The sequence below is a fragment of the Saccopteryx leptura genome, chromosome 3, assembly GCF_036850995.1.
Source record: "Saccopteryx leptura isolate mSacLep1 chromosome 3, mSacLep1_pri_phased_curated, whole genome shotgun sequence".
In the NCBI taxonomy this organism is placed as follows: domain Eukaryota; kingdom Metazoa; phylum Chordata; class Mammalia; order Chiroptera; family Emballonuridae; genus Saccopteryx; species Saccopteryx leptura.
Window position 1 is genome coordinate 254,057,974 of NC_089505.1, and position 23,510 is coordinate 254,081,483.

A 23,510-nucleotide genomic window follows, 5' to 3' on the forward strand; every position below is an offset into this window, starting at 1 on the left:
CATGGGAACTATTTTTGATGTATGTTCAGTGCGGGAACAATGGTTTGTCATGGTTGTTAATTTCTCATTTTCACATTTAGGCCACTTACACTAATACTTCTGTAAAACATCTTTGAAGATGACATGTAACCTTTAAATAGTGTACTTTTTCTCTGATAAAAGTTTGTGATTCTATAAGGGTATGATTTTATTGAAAAATAATGTTCATTATAAGCTGTTCATTTTTAATAAAGAGTTTAAAAATAATTACAGATCAGAAAGAACCTAGATGTCTAATAATAGAGGAATGGTAAAATAAGTTATGCCTGGTATATTCATTACCATGAATATCATACAGCCAAGGATTTTTAATTGAAGAAAATGCTTACATTATAACATTAAATGAAAAGGCAACATTTGGCCTACTTATATAATATAATCTCAGCTATGTTAAAAAGATTTTTTTATCTTTTTATTTTCATGGAACAAAGAGACAGCTTGTCTTTTTTATGGTTATCTTTGAGTGGTAGGGTTATTTGTAATTTAAATTTGTTTTTCATTTTTTCTGTTTTCCCTAAATTTTCTACAAAGAGGTATTACTTTTATAATCAGAAAAGATTGTTTGGTTTTTAATAGTGTTTACCATGTTACAGGGATAAACTTTTTGAAACTAATTTATTAGGGTTATTAATTTATAAGCCTATATTATATTTATTTCTCAAAAACATAGGATATTCTATACTTCACTTCAGTATGAAGTAAATTATACTTAAAAATATAAATTAAAGCTTAATTAGCCAGAACATTTCAATCATATTCTTAGTGTAAATAAAGAAATTGAAAACTTGGGGGCTTGAAAATTTTATATTTAAGTGATTATTAATGACCTAAGAATTTGTATTGTTAATTCTATTTTTTGAAATTTTTTGTTGGTAAAATACTCCTCACATAAAATTCATCATTTTAACCATTTTTAATTGTACAGTTTAGTGGCATTCACATTGTTGTGCTACTACCGCCACCATCCATCTACAGAACTCTTTTCATCTCAAAAAACTGAAACTCTGTATCTATTAAAACAGTAACTTCCCTTTCCCTCCTTCCTCCATCTCCTGGCAACCACCATTTACTTTCTACCTCTGTGAGTTTGATTACTCTAGGTCAGGGGTCCTCAAACTTTTTACACAGGGCGCCAGTTCACTGTCCCTCAGACCGTTGGAGGGGCAGACTATAAAAAAAACTATGAACAAATCCCTATGCACACTGCACATATCTTATTTTAAAGTAAAAAAACAAAACGGGAACAAATACAATATTTAAAATAAAGAACAAGTAAATTTGAATCAACAAACTGACCAGTATTTCAATGGGAACTAGGCTCCTCTCACTGACCACCAGTGAAAGAGGTGTCACTTCTGGAAGTGCAGCGGGGGCCGGATAAATGGCCTTGGGGACCCCTCTCTAGATACATCATATAAGTGTAATTATACCATATTTGTCCTTTTGGGATTCATTTATTTCATTTAGTTTAATGTCCTCAAGGTTCATTCATTTTGTGGCATGTGTCGGTCAGAATTTCATTCCTTTATAAGGCTGAATAATATTATAATAATATGTATATACCACATTTTGTTCATTCATTCTTCCGACAGTAGACACTTGAGTTGCTTTTACCTTTTGCTATTGTGATTAATGCTTCTGTGAACACGAGAGTACAAATATTTTGTAGCTGCTTTCAGTTCTTTTGGGTATATATTTAGAATTGGAATTGTTGGATCATATCATAATTTTCTAATTTTTTGAGGAAATTTCATACTGTTTTTCATAATAACTGCAAAGTTTTATATTCCCACCAATAGTGCACAAGGGTTCTAGTTTCTCCACATTCTCACCAATGTACATTATTCTTTTTTTGTTGGTAGCCAGAGTAATAGGTGTAAGAGTTGTAGCTCATTTGGGTTTGATTTTCATTTATATAATGATTAGTGATATTGATCATTTTATATGCTTATTGGCCATTTTTGTATATCTTTGCTCATTTTTTTCTTTGCCTATTTTTTAATCAGGTGGGGTTTTTTTGTTTTTGAATTGTAGGAGTTCTTTATATTCTGGCTATTAACCCTTTATCAGATATATAATTTGCAAATATTTTCTCCCATTCAGTGGGTTACTTTTTCTCTATTTTGATTATGCCCTTGGTGCACAGAAGTTTTTAATTTTGATGTAGGTGACTTTATTTTTTCTTTTGTTGCCTGCACGTTTGGTGTCGTATCTAAGACAGCATTGCCAAAATCAATGTTGTGTAGCTTTCCCCCATGTTTTCTTCTAGGAGTTCATTATTTCAGGTCTTATTTTGATCTTTTTTTTTTTTTTTTAATCTATTTTGAGTTAACTTTTGTATATAGTATAAGAAAAGAGTCCTCCTTTGTTTTTTGGCCTGTGGTATTCAGTTTTCTAAGTACTATTTATTATTTTTTCTTAAACACCATTTGTAGAAGACTGTCTTTTCCCCATTGAACAATCTTGGGACCCTTGTCTAAAAATCATTTGATTACATATGTGAGAATTTATTTCTGGATTCTCTATTCTATCCCATTGGTCTATAAGTCTGTATTTATGCCAGTACTGCACTGTTCTGATAACACTATTTTTCAGTAAGTTTTGAAATCAGACCTTCAACTGTGAGACCTCTGACTTTATTCTCTTCACTGTTAATTGTATTTTGAACTTAAAAAAATATGTTGTTTGTTGTCTATACCCCATAGATTAGACTGGATTATATATAGCTGGGAAGGGAAAAACCATATCCACCATCATAGTCTTTTTGCTAAAAGAAAAAGTTAAGAAAGAAAATCAGCGAGATGGAAGCATAAGGACAAAGAAAGGCAAAGCAAAGATGGGGAAATAAGCATGCCAAAGATGAAGACAGTAGTGGGGATTAAAAACATCAACGTTCGAGTGTAGCAAGGAGCAAATTTTTGACAACAGAGAAGTGATTGATCAATAGAGAGAAAAAAGTGAACTATCCATAATACTTTGGTACTGTAGCCCTTGAAGGCACAGAATCTCTGCTGTATACTGTGTGGGCTATTGTATCTTTTAGAGTGCTTTTAGTTCCAGATCACAGGAAAACACAAACCAGAGTGTCTTAGACAATTACAGGGATTATATAGCAGAGTTTACATAACAGAAAAATATCCAGAGGTAGGTCAGCTTTTAGGTGTTCGATAGAAAAGTTGGTAGTGTTATCTAGCCCTGGTTTTGTTTCTCTGCATTTCTCTCAGTTTGTCTTCTGTATTTTATTTCACTTTAAGCTAAGCCATGGTGGTTCCATGTGCTGACTGCACTAGCTTAGGCCCTTATCTTGTCTTTGAAGACCTGAAGTTGGAGTCTGCTTCCCTGGAACCATGTAGATCTTGAAAAAGAAATCAAGATCTTTGAACCCTGGCCAGATAGATAGCTCAGTTAGTTAGGGCATCATCCTGAAGCAGAGAGGTTGCCCAGTTAGTGGATCGAACAGATTGATGTTCCTGTTTCTGTCTCTCTCTCTCTTTCTTCCTCTCTCTCTGAAATCAATAAAATAAACATTAAAAAAACATTAAGAAATCAAAAACTTTGAGAAAGGGGCAAGAAATTATGAGAATGCAATCATGAATATTAAAGTAGGCAAGTAGCCCCTTATTTCCTAATAGTTAATAAAGACCTAATTTACATAAAATTAATTTTTTTTTTCCTTAAGCACAACAGAGAGAGATGGGAAAGGAGAGAGATAAGAAGCATCAACTCATAATTCGTCACTTTAGTTGTTCATTGATTGCTTCTCACATGTGCCTTCACGGGGGAGAGGGGCTCAAGCCAAGCCAGTGACCTTGAGCTCAAGCCATAGACCTTGGGCTTCAAGCCAGTGATCATGGGATCATACCTGTGATATCACGCTCAAACTGACAACCTTGCACTTAAGCTGGTGAGCCTTCGCTCAAGCCAGATGAATTCTTTTTCACAAGTCACCTATACAGTGTAATAGAAGATTGGTAGAAATTCTTACATGCATGACCTTGACTTATTTATAAGATGTTCAAAAGTACATACACAAAATTCACTTTTGGGAACTTTAGTTGCAAGTTATTTTAAATCCTTTAAAAACGTATCCTATTTTCTTGTAGGTAACATTAAATATCATTCACAGTGTTGTTCTCTCAGTTCTTGACAAAAACCAAAGAACTAGAGAATTGGAGGAGATCTCACAACAGAAGAATGCTGCAAAAGATAATTCACTGGACACAGAGGTGGCTTATTTAATCCATGAAGGCATATTTATAAGTGATGCATTCAGTGAGAGTGAATTAACACCTATAGCAATTGATACTACCTCTCAGAGAAATGCATCTCCAAATAGCGAGCCCTGCAGCAGTGATTCGGTGTCTGAACCAGAATGTACCACTGATTCTTCATCCAGCAAAGAGCAGACATCATCATCTGCTACTCCAGCAGGTGTGGACATTATGTGAGTATGGTAACTGCTGCCAGTTTAACAAGATTTTGAGTCATGTTATTAATGGTTTCAATAAAACTGATTATTCAATTTATTGGAAAATCATGTAATAATAATTAATTTTATAAAACATATCTTTTTGAAAATGTATAGAAGGTAGTGAGGAGGTAAGCTTTGAAGTAAGTAAGAATTTCAAGAGTTTTAAGGCTAGAAAGGAACCATTTAATTAAATGCTCTTATTTCAAATAGTTTAGAGGACTTACTTAAGGTCACTAGTGGCAAAACTTGTCCTGAAACTCAGGTAAATATTACTTTGCGTATTTTTCTCTTTTACTATGTTACCTTTGTAATTAGTATATAGTGAAGATCTGTTTACTTTACAATTTTTGATTTTTTAAAGATATGAATTTCCAACTGGATCATACTGTCTTTTTTATTTTTATTTTATATAGAGACAGAGAGAGAGAAGGGGATAGACAGGGACAGATAGACAGGAACGGAGAGATTAGAAGCATCCATCAATCATTAGTTTTTCATTGCATGTTGTGACACCTTAGTTGTTCATTGATTGCTTTCTCATATGTGCCTTGACCGCGGGCCTTCAGCAGACCGAGTAACCCCTTGCTCGAGCCAGCGACCTTGGGTCCAAGCTGGTGAGCTTTTGCTGAAACCAGATGAGCCCGCGCTCAAGCTGGCGACCTTGGGGTCTCGAACCTGGGTCCTCCGCATCCCAATCCGACACTCTATCCACTGAGTCACCACCTGGTCAGGTTGTCTTTATTTTTTTAACATTACTTTTTTTAAAACTTCTTATTTTGAAATAATTTCAAATTTACAGAAAAGTTGCTGGAATAGTGCAGAACACTCTCATATATCTCATATATCCTTTACCCAGTTGTTTTAAGTTTACCACATTGCGCTATTTCTTTCACCCTTCCTTTTTTCTCTGTCCCTCTCCCTCTTTTTCCTTCTTTGTCTCTCATGTTAATATTTTTTCTGAATCATTTGACAGTATGTTGCAGATTTGATGTCTCATTATCCCCAAATACCTCAGTGTATATTTCCTAAATACAATAATATTCCCTTAAATAAGCACAGTTTACTCATTAAAATTAAGGAAACATTGATGCATTATTATTATCTAACCCACAAACCCCATTCAAAATTCACCAGTTGTTTGTGATCTCTATAGAAAGGATGAAAACAAAAGAAAGCCAATAAAAGGTTAGTGCCCTCCTTACTTTTTCTGTTTTAGCTTTAAATATTTTTTGAACTAATTAAAAAAAATTTTTTTATTGACTTTACAGAGAGAGGAGAGGGTGAGGAAAATGAGAAGTATCAACTCATAGTTGCTTCACTTTAGTTGTTCATCTGTTGCTTGTCATACGTTTTTTTTTTTTCTCTTTTTTTTGTCATATGTTCTTTGATCCAGCAAGTCTAGGGTTTCCAACCAGCGACCGTAGTGCTCCATGTCAACACTCTATCCTCTGTGCCACCACAGGTCAGGCTGTTTTAGCTTTTTAACTAGAGTATAATGCACATTTGGACAGTGCATCAGTTATAAGTGTTTGACTCAATTAAATACCACAAAGTTAATACACTGATGTAATCACCACCCAGGTTAAGAAATAGAACATTATCAACTCTCTAGAAACCCTTCTTGCCTCTATGACCTCATCCCACCAATTCCTAGATCTTTATTGTTTTTTCCAGTTTTTAAACTTTATAGAAATGGAACCATGTTCTTTTATCTGTAATTGTATTCATTCAACATTATATTTGTGATATCATTTTTCTAAGTTCCTACATGTAGCAATAGTTTATTTTTTATTTGTGTATGAGGATTCCACTTTCTGACTATACTACGATATATTTATTTCTATTGGTGAAATTTCAATTATTTCCATTTTGATTATTGTGAACATACTTGTAGATGTTTTTAGTGTACATGTTATAAGCATTTCTGTGAACTATATGCCTAGGAATGAATAAAGTTATGTGAATGGCCAATTTAGCTAATGCAACTTTCCCAAAGTGATTGTAATCACTTACAATCCTATCAGCAGTGTGGAAGAGTTCCTATCAGATGGTTTTGCACTATATCTTCATTCTTTTTTTTTTTTTTTTTTTTTTTGATGTGACAGAGACTTGGAGAGGAACAGACATGGACAGATAGACAGGAAGGGAGAGTGCTGAGAAGCAACAATTTTTTGTTGCAGCACCTTAGTTGTTCATTGATTGCTTTATCATATGTTCCCTGATCGAGGGGCTATAGCAGAGCAAGGGACCCCTTGTCAAACCAGTGACCATGAGGTCATGTCTATGATCCCACGCTCAAGCCAGTGACCTTATGCTCAAGCCAGGGACTTTGGGGTTTTGAACATGAGTCCTTTGTGTCCAGTCCGATGCTCTATCCACTGCCCCACTGCCTGGTGAGGCTTCATTCACTCTTGATACTGTCAATCTTCTGTATGGTATCCATTCTGATGAGTATGTCTCAGGTGTTGCAGTCATTTATTTTTATTTTTATCTCTTTGAGGATTGGTTAGAGAGCACTTTCCATATGTTCATTAGCTATTTGGATAGCCTCTTCTATGGAGTGCCTGTTCAGGTCCTTTGCTCACTATTCTATTGGTTTGTTTTTTATTTCTTATTGATTTATGAGAGATTTTTATGTGATCTCAACACAAGCCCTTTGGCAGTTGTGCATATTGAAAATATCTTCTCCCATTCTATAAGTTGACTTTTTATTTTCTTATTGGGGTCTTGGTTCTGTGATTCTTTTCCTTTATGGTTTGTGCTATTTTTGTGTCCTATTTAAGAAATCTTGCCCTGCCCTCAGGCCTTGATGATATTTTCTTATGTTATCCTCTAAAAGCTTTGTTGCTTCCCTTTCACATGTAGATAGGCAGTTCATCTGGAATTGATGTTTGTGTATAGTATGGATGGATATCTTTTTGACCTCGAGCCACTTATTGAGATGCTTATCTAACTGCTTCATAGTGCCACTCTTGCCTTAAATCAAATATTTGTGTATGTGTGAATTTGTTTCTAGACTTTTTTTTTTTTTTTTTTTTGACAAAGAGGGACAGACAGACTCAAAGAGAGAGAGATGAGAAGCATCAATTCAAGCCCTTTGGCACCTTAGTTCATTGATTGCTTCCTCATATGTGCCTTGATGGGGGGTGGTTACTGCAGAGCGAGTGACCCCTTGCTCAAGCCAGTGACCTTTGGGCTTGAGCCAGTGACCATGGAGTCATGTCTGTGATCCCACGCTCAAGCCAGCAACCCCACGCTCATGCTGGTGAGCCAGCGCTCATGCTGGTGAGCCAGCACTCAAGCCAGCGATCTCAGAGTTTCAAACCTGGATTCTCCATGTCCCAGTCTGACTCTATTCACTGTGCCACTGCCTGGTCAGGCTCTAGATTCTATTTTGTTTGTCTGTCTGGTTTTGCACCAGTAACATTAAGTAAAATTGTATTAGTTACTAGAGCTTTTTAATTAGTATAAATATCTGGTAGAGTGATTTCTTTTATTAAGAGATTGCCTTGATTGTTCTTTGCTGCAAATTTATTTAGATTTCAGATTTGTTCTTTCTTGCCTGTACATAGATTTGCTTACATATATCCTTTTTTTCTTTTTAAGAGCTCAATTCAGTATTTTCCCTTAGTAGTGGCCAGAATATTTGTGTAACTATAACTGTAAGGGAGGCTTGAGAAATAAAGTCTTCAGCCAAAACTATTACTATGGCAGAAGAGAGATGAGATACTGAAAGATAGCAAGCAGCCTGACATACTGTTTGAGATTTCTTTAAATCGGGTGCAGTCTCATACTTTATATCCTTCCCCTGCCACCTCCATTGTGGCTGACTTTATACTTTGAAACTTCTCTGGCTTTCCTCAATTACATATTTCCACAGCATGATAACATAGGTTCTGCAGATGGTCCCTTCTGTGTTCCATAGACTGTACATAATGACTGGGAACTATCCGGCCCACAGGGGCAATGGATTAATAGTGTATATTTATACATGTGACCTTAATTACTTTTGTATTACAAGGGTTCTGGCTATTCCTCTATCAAATGTTTTTGCATGGATACAGCATCCATAGATACATGGATACTGCACATGCGAAAATTGTGTGTAACATTTTATCTTTGTTAGTCGTAGATTTTTCTTATTTTCTTATATTGTCAAAATGATCTGTAATTTTGTAAGTTTATTGCAATTCAGATACAAAAGAGTAAATAATTTCCCAGGCAGGAAATTGGAATGAAAATATAATGGAAAGGATTGGAAAATTTTGTAGGATTAAAAAATTTTTTTTTAATTGTAAGAAAAGAAATCACATAAAATTTACCATCTTAACCATTTATAAGTGTACAATTTAGTAATGCTAAGTATAATCACATTGTGTAGCCTATCTCTAGAATAATTTCATCTTGCAAAATTGAAACTCTAGAAAAAAAAGAATGAAGTTGAAGTTATCACATTACATGATATCAACCTATACTACAAAGCCATTGTAATCCAAACAGCCTGCTGCTGGTATAAGAAAAGGTATACAAATCAATGGAACAGAACAGAGAACCCAGAAATAAAACCACACCTTTATGGTCAATTAATATTTCACAAAGGAAGCAAGAACTTACAATGGAATAATGACAGTCTCTTCAATATATAATGTTGGGAAAATTTGGCATGTACATGCAAAAAAAAAAACTAGACCACCAACTTACACCATACACAAGAATAAACTCAAAATGGATAAAAGTCTTACATGTAAGGTACAAAATCATAAAAATCCTAGAAGAAAACATAGACAATAAAATCTCAGACATCTCTCATAGCAATATTTCTGCTGATATATTTCCTTGGGCAAGGGAATCAAAGGACAAAATAAACAAATGGGACTACATCAAGATAAAAAGCTTTTGCACAGCAAAAGAAACCATCAACAAAATAAAAAGGCAGTCCAGTGAATGAGTGAAAACATTTGCCAATGATACATCTGATAAGGGGTTAATTTCCAAAATATATAAAGAACTTACACAGCTTAACACTGAGAAGACAAAACAATGTAATTAAAAAATGGGCAAGGGATCAGAACAGACAATTCTCCAAAGAGGACATTTAGATGGCCAGTAGACATATGAAAAGATGCTCAGTGTCACTACTAATCATCAGATATACAAATTAAAACCACAGTGCGATATCACTGTGCCAAAATGGCTGTCATCAGTAAGTCAGCAAACAAGTGCTAGCAAGGATGTGGAGAAAAGTGGACTCTCATATATTGTTGGTGGGAATGCATACTGGTGCAGCCACTGGAAAACAGTATGGAGTTACCTCAAAAAAATTAGAAATGGAACTACCTTTTGACCCAGCAATTATACTTCTGGGAATATATCTGAAAAACCTGAAATACTAATTTGAAAGAATATTTGCACCCTATCTCTGTTCATTGCAATGTTATTTATAATAGCCAAGATTTAGGAACAGCCCAAGTGCCCATCAGTACATAAGTGGGTAAAAAAGCTGTGGTACATTTCCACAATGGAATACTACTTGGCCATAAAAAAGAAGGAAATCTGGCCCTGGCCAGTTAGCTCAGTGGTAGAGCGTCGGCCTGGCGTGCGGGAGTCCCGGGTTCGATTCCCGGCCAGGGCACACAGGAGAAGCGCCCATCTGCTTCTCCACCCCTCCCCCTCTCCTTCCTCTCTGTCTCTCTCTTCCCCTCCCACAGCCAAGGCTCCATTGGAGCAAAGTTTGCCGGGCGCTGAGGATGACTCTGTGGCTTCTGCCTCAGGCGCTAGAATGGCTCTGATTGCCGCGGAGTGACGCCCCAGATGGGGAGAGCATCACCCCCTGGTGAGCATGCCGGGTGGATCCCTGGCGGGCGCATGCGGGAGTCTGACTGCCTCCCCGTTTCCAACTTCAGAAAAATACAAAAAAAAAAAAAAAAAAAATCTTTCTTTTTGCGACAGCATGGGTGGAGCTGGAGATCATTATGCTAAGTGAAATAAGCCAGTCAGAGAAAGATAAGTACCATACAATTTCACTTTTATGTGGAATCTAATAAACAAACTAATGAACAATGAAAACAAACTCATAGATACAGAGAACACACCGACAGCTGTCAGATGGGCAGAGAGTTGGGGGACTAGGTGCAAAAAGGTGAAGGGGTTAAACAGAAAACAAAAGATATATATATGACAAAGAGACATGGACATCAGTATGGTGATAGCCAGCGAGAAAGGGGTGGAGGAGTAGGAGTAAATAGGCAAAGTGGTGGTGGTAAATAGGGACAAAAAGAGACTACTTTGGGTTGTGAGTGCATGATGCAGTGTGCAGATGATGTTTTATTGAGTTGTACACTTGAAACCTGTATGGTTTTTAACCAGTAAACCTGTATGGTTTTTTAACCAGTGTCACCTCAATGAATTTTTTTAAAAGTGAAACTCCCCATTTTTTCTTTTTCTTCACCCACCCTCTGGCAAACACCCTTCTGCTTTCTATCGTCATGAGTTGAGTTGTATTACTCCAGGTACTTCTTATAAATGGAATCATACAACATTTTTACTCTTGTTCCTGGCTTATTTCACTTAGCATAATGTCTTCAAGGTTCAGTCATGTTGTAGCATGTTCCAGAATTTTCTTTCTTTTTACAGCTGACTGATATTCAGTTGTATGTATAGACAACATTTTGTTTGTTCACTCATCCATCAGTGTTCAAACTCTTAAGAGATTTCACTTCTTTTGTATATATATTCAAAACATATTTGTGAATTTTTCCCTATTAACATGAAAAAGATCCAATTAGACTTAAAATTAAAAATCTTTTAAAAAAGCAAAATTACAAATAAATGATTTAAAAATATCAGTTTTTTGAATTGTCACCCTACTTTTAAAGACTTGAGTTGTTTAATTTGCTATTTTCTTTTTATATCTTTGTAAATTGGTAGCATATTGCCAAGAGTTTTAAATTCTTAATCATTCTGTTGTTACATGGGGACAAATTTTAGAAATCCTTCAGAAAATAAAATTTTATTTTATTATTTTTTTTAATTTTAATTTTTATTTTTTTTGTATTTTTCTGAAGCTGGAAACGGGGAGAGACAGACAGACTCCCGCATGCGCCCGACCGGGATCCACCCGGCACGCCCACCAGGGGCGAAGCTCTGCCCACCAGGGGGCGATGCTCTGCCCCTCCCGGGCGTCGCTCTGCCGCGACCAGAGCCACTCTAGCGCCTGGGGCAGAGGCCAAGGAGCCATCCCCAGCACCCGGGCCATCTTTGCTCCAGTGGAGCCTTGGCTGCGGGAGGGGAAGAGAGAGACAGAGAGGAAGGAGGGGGTGGGGGTGGAGAAGCAAATGGACGCTAATCCTATGTGCCCTGGCCGGGAATCGAACCCGGGTCCCCCGCATGCCAGGCCGACGCTCTACCACTGAGCCAACCGGCCAGGGCCTAAAATTTTATTTTAATAGTAAATTTGAACTTTGAAATTTTTGGAAACAGTTTGTGGGAGCTGGTATTAAAATAGCAGTAGACCATCTATATAGAAGTAAATGTTGGAGTAGAGGAAAATTAGCAGATTTGAAATAAAATTAGACTAATTGTGGATTCTTGTTTCACCCTCTTCACCTTTGACTTTGGGTAGGTCACTTAAACTTTCAAAGATTCAGTATCTTTATCTGTAAAGTAAATATTTAAATATTTATAGACCTGTGAGGACCAAACAAGTGATTGTTTCTGATTGTGCTTTTAAGAATATTTATTCCTCTATTATTTTAAAGCATTAGTAAATAAATGTAGTGATACTACAGTTTTGAAGGATAGCAGGAAATAACTTTCTTTAATACCTTACTTAATCCAGTAGAGTAGTACTTTGCCTCAAATTAATATACATCAGATCCTCTTTATAATATCTTTGAAAATTATTTTAATTCAACTGAAAGGGAGAAAATGATGCTAAGGCACTGAACTTGGTTCATGGTAAACTGAATTGTTGGTGTGGAATCAACTATTTTTATATATATGCCCAGGGGGAAAATCTGTACAAACTAAAAGTCTTGTATTTCCTTCTCAAAACTGGAAAAAATTCTTTACATCTTATAAATACTCCTATCCAGTTTTAAATTCTTTGAGGGCAGTGACCTATTGTACCGCCTCCAGTGCCAGACATTTAAACACAGTAAATGCTCAGGAGATTTTAGTTCAGTAAACCAAATGTTAACAATCAACCATATTGTAAGTAAAAGGGGGGCCTTTTTGTCATTTCTTCCTTTTTTTTCCTCCTTCCGCTGTGTTATTCTAGACACCTATGCACCACCTACTACACCTACCATCTTGTACCTTACTAGAATTATTTTTTGCTGTAGTTTTTGCAAGACTTTCAACCAGAGTCTGAATTTAACCATTAAAAATATTATAGTAGAAAGAGAAAATTATTCTTATATAACATTTGGCTAAAATATATTTGTATTATCTTAAGTTGTTGAAGTGATGTTTCACCACAAAAAAAAGTATTTTATATATCACAGACTTTTTCCTCAAATATGAATTTTATGGCATTTTGTGTTTTACTGATATGTTACCTATAAAGGTCAAGGTATTCATAACCTTCCCTGACTTAATCTGTTTTTAATCATTTTTAGGGTGAATGAAGACATGAAATTAACTGATTTAGAACTAGGAAAGCTGGCAAATAATATCCAGGAGTTATTGTATAGTGCTTCAGATATATGCCATGACCGAGCCGTCAAATTTCTCATGTCAAGAGCAAAGGTTAGTTGTTTTGATAAAGTTTTAGATATTTTGTATATTGGGTACTTATTTTGAAGATCTGGAATCATACTCCTGCTTATGTCCCTATGTTCCTCATAACATGTATTATATTTTTAATACTTAATAAGGTTAAGGTACTGGTGTGGCCTATTAGGAAGATATTAAAATAATTGAAATAAGAAATAGGAAAACTTATTCAAATGCTCTTTTCAAAGAAATGATTTAATAAAAGAGTAATTTTAAAATATACCTTAATAATTAATTTGAAATTAATAATGCTGTTTTATATGTGTATAAAACTAGTCAAATAATTTGTTAATAAAATTAGCTGAACTCCAGTATTGTGGAGTTTTTATATGATGATCTCAATTTATTTGAGCTTCTGTATTTTAAATTGGTCAGAATGAATTTTAGACATCTTAAGTTTTTTATGTTCAATTTCTGAAACTAAACTATTGGAAAATTTCATTAAAAATGATTTTCATATAATTTTTATGAATTTATAGAACTATATATCATAAAAATAATATAATATTAACATTTGTAAAACAGTGGTTTTATAGCACATCCATATTTGGTATTATACAAACTGTCATGATTTTTGTGTTATCTTTAAAATTTAGGATGGTTTTCTTGAGAAGCTAAATTCCACGGAATTCATAACACTTTCTAGATTAATGGAAACATTCATTTTAGACACTGAACAGATCTGTGGAAGAAAAAGCATGTCGTTACTTGGAGCACTTCAGAGCCAAGCTAATAAATTTGTAAACAGGTTTCATGAAGAGAGGAAAACCAAACTCAGGTATCATTACCATGTCTGTTCTATTCTTAAGTTTTTTTTCTTTAGTATTTATAAAATACAATTATATTTAAAAGAAGAAACTTAATTGACTGGCCAACTAAAACTCCTGACAAGATTTTTTATTTTTTATTAAAGGCAGGTTGTGGAATTAAAATTACATTTCTTGGCTTTCAAAGTAGAGTTAGAATGTTTATTTCCATTGGAGTGTTTACCAGGAAGATTCTTTTTTTTTTCTTCTTTTTTTTTTCTTTTTTTTGTATTTTTCTGAAGCTGGAAACGGGGAGAGACAGTCAGACAGACTCCCGCATGCGCCCGACCGGGATCCACCCGGCATGCCCACCAGGGGCGATGCTCTGCCCACCAGGGGGCGATGCTCTGCCCCTCCGGGGCGTCGCTCTGCCGCGACCAGAGCCACTCTAGCGCCTGGGGCAGAGGCCAAGGAGCCATCCCCAGCGCCCGGGCCGTCTTTGCTCCAATGGAGCCTTGGCTGCAGGAGGGGAAGAGAGAGACAGAGAGGAAGGAGGGGGAGGGGGAGGTGGAGAAGCAAATGGGCGCTTCTCCTATGTGCCCTGGCCGGGAATCGAACCCGGGTACCCCGCACACCAGGCCAACGCTCTACCGCTGAGCCAACCGGCCAGAGCCCCAGGAAGATTCTTAACAGATTGCCTTTCCTTTCCCACTCAGTGTGAAGTTAATTATGTTTCATCACTCTTCCTGGTTAGGCTAGTAGATATAAAAAGAGAAATATTTTCTGAAAGTATTCATTACTATTTATGAATGATTTCAGTTATTAAGATGTTCAGCACTTCTGAGTTTTATGTACTAACAATAGCTAATGGCCATTACTGTTTAAAAACTCAGTGCATTGTATTATATGACGTCTACTTGAATTTAATTTATTTGTAGTTTTTATTATTAAAAGACATAACAAAAGTTTTATGTACTTTTCTCAGCTCTTTTCAACCAAGGAAAATGGCATTAAAATATTATTAAAGTTTATCTTTCTGCTTACTTTTGAATAGCCTCCTCTTAGACAATGAGCGCTGGAAGCAAGCTGATGTTCCTGCAGAATTTCAGGATCTTGTTGATTCTTTATCAGATGGAAAGATTGCTTTACCGGAAAGAAAATCAGGAGGTATGTGTATTTTTTTCATGCACACTCTTCCAATTTTGTATTTGTTTATTTTGTAGGAATGCTTAATACTTATTTAATTGACAATGCCTCTTTAAAAGTCTAGAACTAATACTCCCAGGTAAGTTAGTAGTAATTGACTGGAAAAGTATTTGTGGTAATTTATAGTAAAAATTTCAGATATTTAGTGAGTGCTAATCATATGCCAGACAGAGGACAATGTACTTTTTAAAACTAAAGTTTATTCTCTCAATCTGTTATGAAGATACTATTATTATATTGTTTTAATAGTGAGGAAGTAAGGAGGCATGCAGCTTTGAAGGGTTAAGAAATTTTGTATAAATGTGATGAGCTGGGATTTGAAACCAACTTTCTATAATTTCATAGCTATGTTCTTAAACCATCATACTGTATTGTTTAGAGACATATATTCATTCATTCAGCACTAGTAAGCTTCTGTGTCAGATATTGAAACAGGGATAGCAGTTATAATTCTATTTTAAAAGGATTAAGTCTAGTGAAAATATATATTAGCAAGTAATATAGTATGATACAATATATTATTAGCAAGTAATATAGTGTGATATGATAGAGAAAATCAAAATATTAAGAACCGTAGAAAAAGACAACTATGAAGGAGACTGAGAAGGAAGAGCAGAGAGGAAGGAAGAAATCCAGAAGAACAAAGAAGTAAAAAAATTAGAGTTGCAGGAAGAGAATTGTTGTTGGTATCAAATATCAGTTGGGTTTCATATGAAAGAGACACAACGGCTAAAGTAGACTTACTATGTGATAATAAGGTAAACTTATGTACAATTTCTCCTGTAATACCAGATTTGAAACTATGAAGTCCTGGAATATTTTTAATGAAGGAGACAGTTGCATTTTCACATTTTATGTATTTAATGAAAATTTAATATTTATATAGAAATATTTTTAAATTGTATACTTACGTTTGCACAAAATACAATTGTACCACAAGAGAAAGACAGTAAAATACAGATAGTGACCACTAGTTTGACATGTAGATCATCTGCAATCTTAGTAATTCAATAGAGTGAGTGAATCAGGTTGTTGCTCAGTGCTCAGTAACTTGAAAGGTGAGGAAGGATACACAAGTGTAGCCTTTTTCAATAAGTTTGGCTGTGTAAGAAAAGTGAGTGATGAAGTGAACATAAGAGGATATAAGAGAAACTGGAGATTGTTACCTTAATCTACTCAGGGAAGTTGAGAGAAGAATTTTAAGGTAAGAGAAGCTGAGTTATATTTTTATGCTTAACAGAAAGAAGAAGAAAGTTAATTTAGGATTAGAATGACAGAGTGATTATGGAGCAGTAACACTGGAATTAAATCCAGAGTTCAAGAGAAAGGTTGTCTCTTCTACCACTGTAACAAAAGAGAATGGGTTAAAGCAGGTGTAAAATAGATTAATCCATATAGGGCAGAGAGAGGAATGGAAAGAATTAAGTAAATTTCTGTCATCTAGTGGCCATTGTTGGTAGATAATAGTGTTGAGTGGTGGTCACAATTTTTAAATTAATTTTATGATATTAGCAAAGCGAAAGCATTCAAGTAACAAAGACTGAAAGAAAAATAAAACACTAATCATTCTAAATCACAAGTTTAAAATTACAGGGCTTATCGATTATCTACTTACTCTCTCAAGCTATATTTGATTGACTTCCATTGAGTGAGGTGCTGTATTAGATAACTAAGACATATTTTCTGTCCCTGAACAGCTGAGTCTTGCAATCCACTGTCATGCACACAATATGATTTTTTAATTAAAATGATATAGTGGGACTGAATTAACTATGTATTTTTTCTGCAAAGTGAACTATTTATTTTCACTTCCTGTTTGTAAAGCTATAACAGTAGGTTTCTCTACATAACCTACTTCTGTTCCAGTCTTTTTTCTTTCCTCTGAGAAGAAAGTATATGCTATCAGAAGTCCATTAACTTTTTACCAGTTCTTACCAAGTTAAGGGTCCTTGGTTATTGTTTATTCACCATTTATTTACTGAGTTACTACCTACTTGGCTAGGCATTGGAGAAATGAATGGATAGTAGTTAATATTGATGCTATACAGTTGTTCTAAGTATTTTAAATTGTAATCTCATTTACAGGTCCATGAAGTATTTACTGTTAATATTCTCAATTAACAAATATGGGAATGGAGGCACAAAGAGGTTAAGCAACTTGCCTAAGATTCCATAGCTAGAAGTGACAGAACTGAGATCCAGATTCAGGGAGACTGACTTGATGGCTCTTTTTATTAACTGCTGTGCTATGCCACGTCTCAGCAATGTGGAGTATTTGTTAATACACAGTCCATGTCCTTAAAAAACTTAATCTGACATACAGAATGAATTGTGATGAGAAATTATATCACACTGAATTTCTTTACTTTAAAGAAACTAGGAAGTAGCATTTAATTTGTCAACACAAGAATATCCAAACCTTTAGAGAATTTTTATAAGAGCTTATTTGAGCCAAACTGATGGCATGGTGGGAAACAAGATTTTAAATGCTTCGGCAAATAACAGTTTTGCAGTTCTACATTTGGAATTAAGGAGGGAAATATAAGAAAGGTTGCGTGAAAGTGAGAGAAAGCAAAGTATAGGATAGTTAAGATTAGGGGTCCCCAAACTTTTTACACAGGGGGCCAGTTCACTGTCCCTCAGACCATTGGAGGGCCGGACTATTAAAAAAAACTATGAACAAATCCCTATGCACACTGCACATATCTTATTTTAAAGTAAAAAAACAAAACGGGAACAAATATAACATTTAAAATAAAGAACAAGTAAATTTAAATCAACAAACTGACCAGTATTTCAATGGGAACTATGCTCCTCTCACTGACCACCAATGAAAGAGGTACCCCTTCCGGAAGTGCGGTGGGGGCCGGATAAATGGCCTCAGGGGGCCGCATGTGGCCCGCGGGCCGTAGTTTGGGGACCCCTGGTTAAGATTATGTGCTCTTTTGAGGATGGTTATACTTCTTTGGGTCTGAAAAAGGGACATTTTAAAGGTGTGTTAATCTAGATGCATGAGAATACTGAACAGGTTCTACTTAGGATAAAGATAACCTTTTACTAGGAAAGTTATAGGCCTGAGGCATAACTACCCACTATGACCTGTCCATTTTGGATTTTATGATCACATCACTCTGTGAGATTACTTGTACATTGCCCCTTTTTTTATTCACAAATATCTTGGAGGTCAAAGGGGACTTGAAGCTTAAGGAAGTATGACTTACCCATGGTAACCTGATTAGTTTGGCTGATTCAGGACAATAATCCAGTCCACCTTTCTTTTCACCTCAACTTGATAAATTTTATTTTATAATGATAAATATCATTTGCTGAAAATAAAGTAACTTCTGAATTAAAATCTTGAAAATTAAATATCTCTCCATTGAATATGGGAATTAAGTTGCATTTTAAGAATTATAATAAAGAAAAGACAGCCAGTTGAAATATTAGCCCCACCTTTCCAAATTAATAACATTTTTTTTTACTACCTACTGATCATTTACCATGTGCCAGACCTAGAGGATAGACAGTGTAATTGGCAGTACTGGAATTCAAATTGTAATCTCTCTGATTTCAAACTCAGTATACTCTTAACTCTGGGCCAGATTATGTCCTGAGAAGTAGATATTTATTTTCAGAAATGAGACAGTTTCAAGCCTAAGTAGAAAGTATCTTACTCCATTTTTTCCTAGTTTAAATTTTTCTCCAGTATTCTGTTTCATCTTGTAACTATGTCTGTCTTGCTTATTTGCTTTACTCCCTAGCTACAGAAGAAAGGAAACCAGCTGAAGTTCTCATTGTCGAGGGACAACAGTATGCTGTTGTTGGGTGAGTGACACATTTTTCTTTATTAGTTGAGTCAATTATTTAAAACATAGGTCTTCTAGTTCCTCCTTGATGTGAATTGGAAATTTCAGGTTAATAATTTAAAACTGTACTAAGAATTGAAAGGAAATTTTATAGATTCCTTTTTATTTTCTATAGTTTGTAGTCTGTATCCATTAGTAACTGCACTGGTTTAATAAAAAAGAGGTTGTTGACTCTCATGTATCAAGAAATCTAGCAATACCTGACCCAAAGATGGTATGGTGATTCCGTAATATTATCAGTATCTGAAACTGTCTTTTTATCTGTAGCTTTTTGGTGTGTAGTATATAGCATAATAGTTGAATCTGTGGGTGCTGGATTCAGATTGCTTAGGTTTGAATCCCAGGGTCTCTGTTGCTCTTTGGGACCTTGGGCAATTACATGATCCTAAAATTGAGTGCCTTCTTAATTTTGCACCCTAGGAATCTCTCTTGCTCAGCCTAGTGAGTTCCTACTCTGCTGAGCTTGTAGATAGAAAAATAATTTAGCAGTTACCAAGATCAGTATTGTTTTTATATGCCAAATCAGTTTGACTTTTCTTGTTTTGACTGCCTCCTTAATCATCTTTCTTTTCTTATAGAACTGTATTGTTATTGATAAGAATTATCCTTGAATATTGCCAGTGTGTGGATAATATTCCATCTGTTACTACTGACATGCTTACTCGTCTGTCAGATTTATTGAAGGTGGGTATGATTTTACTCTGTTACAGGAACATAGGTAGAAGAAGTAATTCTTTAGGGTGTGACATCTTCCAACTCTAAGATATTTCAAGCTTAAGTTATCTTTAAGACATTAATTTTGTGACATTTAATTATGGTTGAATCATATGTAACTGGAAGAAGGCCATCAGCTTCCTCCTTACTCTGCATTTAGTGACTCCTCATTGTACCCCTAGAGTTGTTAATGACATTGGAGACAGGAGATGATTTGTTCGTTAGGTGCTGAGCATGACTGAGGCCACTTAGGTCAAAAAACCTGGACTGGTTTCAAATATGCATGGAAGGAATTCACTGAACTTTACAAAATTCATCTCACTAAGGTTAGAGATTTTTCTTAAATCATTCTTTCAGAACCATTGATGTAAAATAAAAATATGGTGATAATTTTATTCAGCCATTTCATATTAACAGATATTTTTAACTGCTGACATAAAGAAAAGATTTCACTTTTTCAAATGTCTAGTCTATCAATTAATTCTATTCCAAAATTGAATTGTCATATTTTAGTCCAGAAAAATTTTGTTACCCTTTTGAAAATATGACTTTCCAGTAAGAATGACTGAGGAAAATGGCGAACTAGTTCTGTGAATAGAATTTAAAGGTTAATTTCTGAACAATGATTTTTAGAATTTCTCAACTTTTTTCAAACTAGACAGTAAATACTATTATTTAGGAACACCCTTCCCCTCCTTTTTTTGGTCATTTCGTAAATAAATCCTAACTGCTCCTACTGGACAATTCAGTTGGTCATTGAAAGAGAAGGAAGAGGCATGCACTCTGTAGAACTGTAACACATTGCCAGCACATGACAAATAGTTTTTAATAAATGGATGAATTTTTTTTTCTCCTTCCTTTGTTAGTACTTCAATTCAAGAAGTTGTCAGTTAGTTCTTGGAGCTGGTGCACTGCAAGTTGTTGGACTAAAAACAATAACTACAAAAAATTTGGGTATGGATTCTTGAATTTAATTCACATGCTGTTACTATACTTACTGTGTTTTTAGTATACCTGGTGTGTTTGTGGTTCTAACCAAAGGCTCTAAAAATAGCAAATGCTACTTCACTCTTTTAAGTATCACTATAATTGAAAAATGAATTTCTGGGGAAATATTATGAGGAACTTCCACTTTAACAAATACATTATTTTTAAGTTGCACCCAGTGGGAAATGTTAGGATGTATTATGTATGAAGTACTTTGGGGTGAAATGTATCTGAATGTCATAAGAGAATCAGTTGTGCCATCAGCTTCCTCATGCCAGTAATACTCACAACTTGAGTGCCTGTGGAAAGTCAGTGTGTTTGTTACATTATTCAGTATCAATGATTTTCTTAAACAAAATTAAATATGTCACAGTTGTTTTCATTTATGAAATAAACTGGGATCAGTATAAAATTAATTGATGTTTTTTACTTAATTTGATAAGTCAACTAATATCCTTTTTCTGTTTCTTTATGATATATCCACTGCCTGGATCTTCAGCTCTTTCTTCACGCTGTTTGCAGTTAATTGTGCACTACATTCCTGTGATCCGAGCTCATTTTGAAGCTCACCTGCAGCCAAAGCAATATAGCATGCTTAGGCATTTTGATCATATCACTAAGGTACTTTGTCATATATTTTCTACTGGAGTTTCATAAATTTAATTTCTGAATTAAGTATTTTTAGATGTATCCTAAGGACTTTACAATGTTATTTCTCATTACAGGACTATCATGACCACATAGCTGAAATATCAGCTAAGCTTGTAGCGATAATGGATAGCTTATTTGACAAGCTGCTATCTAAGGTAATGGTGTATAAATTATCTGGCTTCGCTTAAAGGCATTGTGACTTTTTCATAGCTAACAAATCAAATTCTTCAGGGATTAAAAAACCCCAAAATATTCAGATTGCCTATATAATTGATATTCATCTTCTAAGGGGTCCAGGGAGAGGGAGGGATGATATCAAAGATGATAGAAACACTGTATAGAACTAATTTTATATTTGCTGCATTTACAAATATGTATCATCTTCAAAAATGGTATATAATCTGAAAGCCTTCCAGAGACAAAATTCAGAGAACAAAGATCAAAATAGAGAGAAAAATAAATAAGTTATTTGTGATAAAGTGTGGCACTTTAAGAATACAGAGTCTGAGGTGCTCTATTATTTCCCTCTTAATCAGTTTCAATGTTCATTTCTTGTTTGCTTCCTTTTCCTTGTAGTTTATTAAAAGCAGCAATGTTTTCTTTCCAAAGAATTCTCAATTACATTGGAATGGTGTCTTCAGAAAATTGTCACTAAATCAGCCCCAATCACTTTTGCCCGACCTATCCCTCATGCTTTTCCTTCCCTCAATTTTTCAATACATAGGGAGAAAACAGAAATTTAATAACTTGAAAGTTTGAAGGATCATTTATTCTTTTGCTCAAGATCATGTTTAGAGTATGGTTATAGAGCAAGGCACTTTGATATGCTTTTCCTCCTACTTGTATCTTTCAGATTCTAAGATTGCAGAAGCAATAGGCACCTAAAAATCATAAAAGGGCAAAATAAAGAGGTACCCAGTCACACACAGACATGTGCCTGAACCTTGCTGGTGACAGTGAGAAGGGAGTGCTTGAAGAAATACTTAATTTGTTTAATAGTTCTCCATTGTTTTGGTCACAGGAATTCTTAACACCCTTAAAATAATTGAGGACCCCAGAGCTTTTATTTATGCAAATTGCACCTATCGGTATATACCATAATGATATTAAAACTAAGAAAAATTTAAAACACAAGAATATACAAACATATTTCATTAACCTTCAAAATGATGATGTCATCAGAAGTCATCTTAAAATCTCCATTATTCAATCATGAGAGAATAAGAGTGAAAAAGATAATAACATCTTACCGTTATTATGAAAATCACTTTTACTAATAAAAAGTCTCTGACTCCCAGGTATACCCAGACTACACTTTGAGAACCTTTGGTGTACAGTAGTTCATAGATTACACAGATGTTTTATGTTTCCCTTTTAAGAAGCTTAAGGAATTTATAATCATGTGCAAACATACCTATATTATGCCTATTAAATTAGTTTCTAGTTTTGCAGGGAAAAAAATTATTGTTGTTTAGAAATTCTCTATTTTCTTCATGGTTACCAAGTACAAGCTAAATTCAAAAGCAGTTCTGTTCTACTAGTTTCCTATTTGATACATGGCATTCTCCTGTGTACCAAAAATCTATAAATAATGTGTTGTGACTACCCTCAAGAAGTGTATTATCTAATATGGCAGAGGACTATAAACACCTAATGATGTAGAATAAGGTAAATGTTAAATAGTAAAACTAGTAATAAGCTGTGGACCATAATGAAGGAAATCCAAGAAAGTGCCAGTACTCTTTTTTTTTTTTTTGTATTTTTCTGAAGCTGGAAACGGGGAGAGACAGTCAGACTCCCGCATGCGCCCGACCGGGATCCACCCAGCACGCCCACCAGGGGCGATGCTCTGCCCACCAGGGGGCGATGCTCTGCCCCTCCGGGGCGTCGCTCTGCCACAACCAGAGCCACTCTAGCGCCTGGGGCAGAGGCCAAGGAGCCATCCCCAGCGCCCGGGCCATCTTTGCTCCAATGGAGCCTTGGCTGCGGGAGGGGAAGAGAGAGACAGAGAGGAAGGAGGGGGGGGGTGGAGAAGCAAATGGGCGCTTCTCCTAT

General features: G+C 35.2%; 1 protein-coding gene across 9 annotated transcripts in view; it reads left to right on the forward strand.

Moving 5' to 3' along the window:
- VPS54 (VPS54 subunit of GARP complex) overlaps positions 1-23,510 on the forward strand; it is a 112,663-nt gene that overhangs the window by 73,162 nt on the left and 15,991 nt on the right. For 7 of the 9 annotated variants that reach the window (XM_066378157.1, XM_066378156.1, XM_066378161.1 and 4 more), the window contains 9 exons: positions 4,143-4,483; positions 13,129-13,258; positions 13,882-14,063; positions 15,086-15,198; positions 18,999-19,062; positions 19,682-19,787; positions 20,684-20,771; positions 21,304-21,425; positions 21,530-21,610. In XM_066378157.1, coding sequence (XP_066234254.1) covers positions 4,143-4,483; positions 13,129-13,258; positions 13,882-14,063; positions 15,086-15,198; positions 18,999-19,062; positions 19,682-19,787; positions 20,684-20,771; positions 21,304-21,425; positions 21,530-21,610 — 1,227 coding nt within the window. Of the gene's footprint in view, positions 1-4,142; positions 4,484-13,128; positions 13,259-13,881; positions 14,064-15,085; positions 15,199-18,998; positions 19,063-19,681; positions 19,788-20,042; positions 20,144-20,683; positions 20,772-21,303; positions 21,426-21,529; positions 21,611-23,510 lie in introns of those variants that run through there. The other 2 variants (XR_010750422.1, XM_066378159.1) reach the window with 2 other exon arrangements.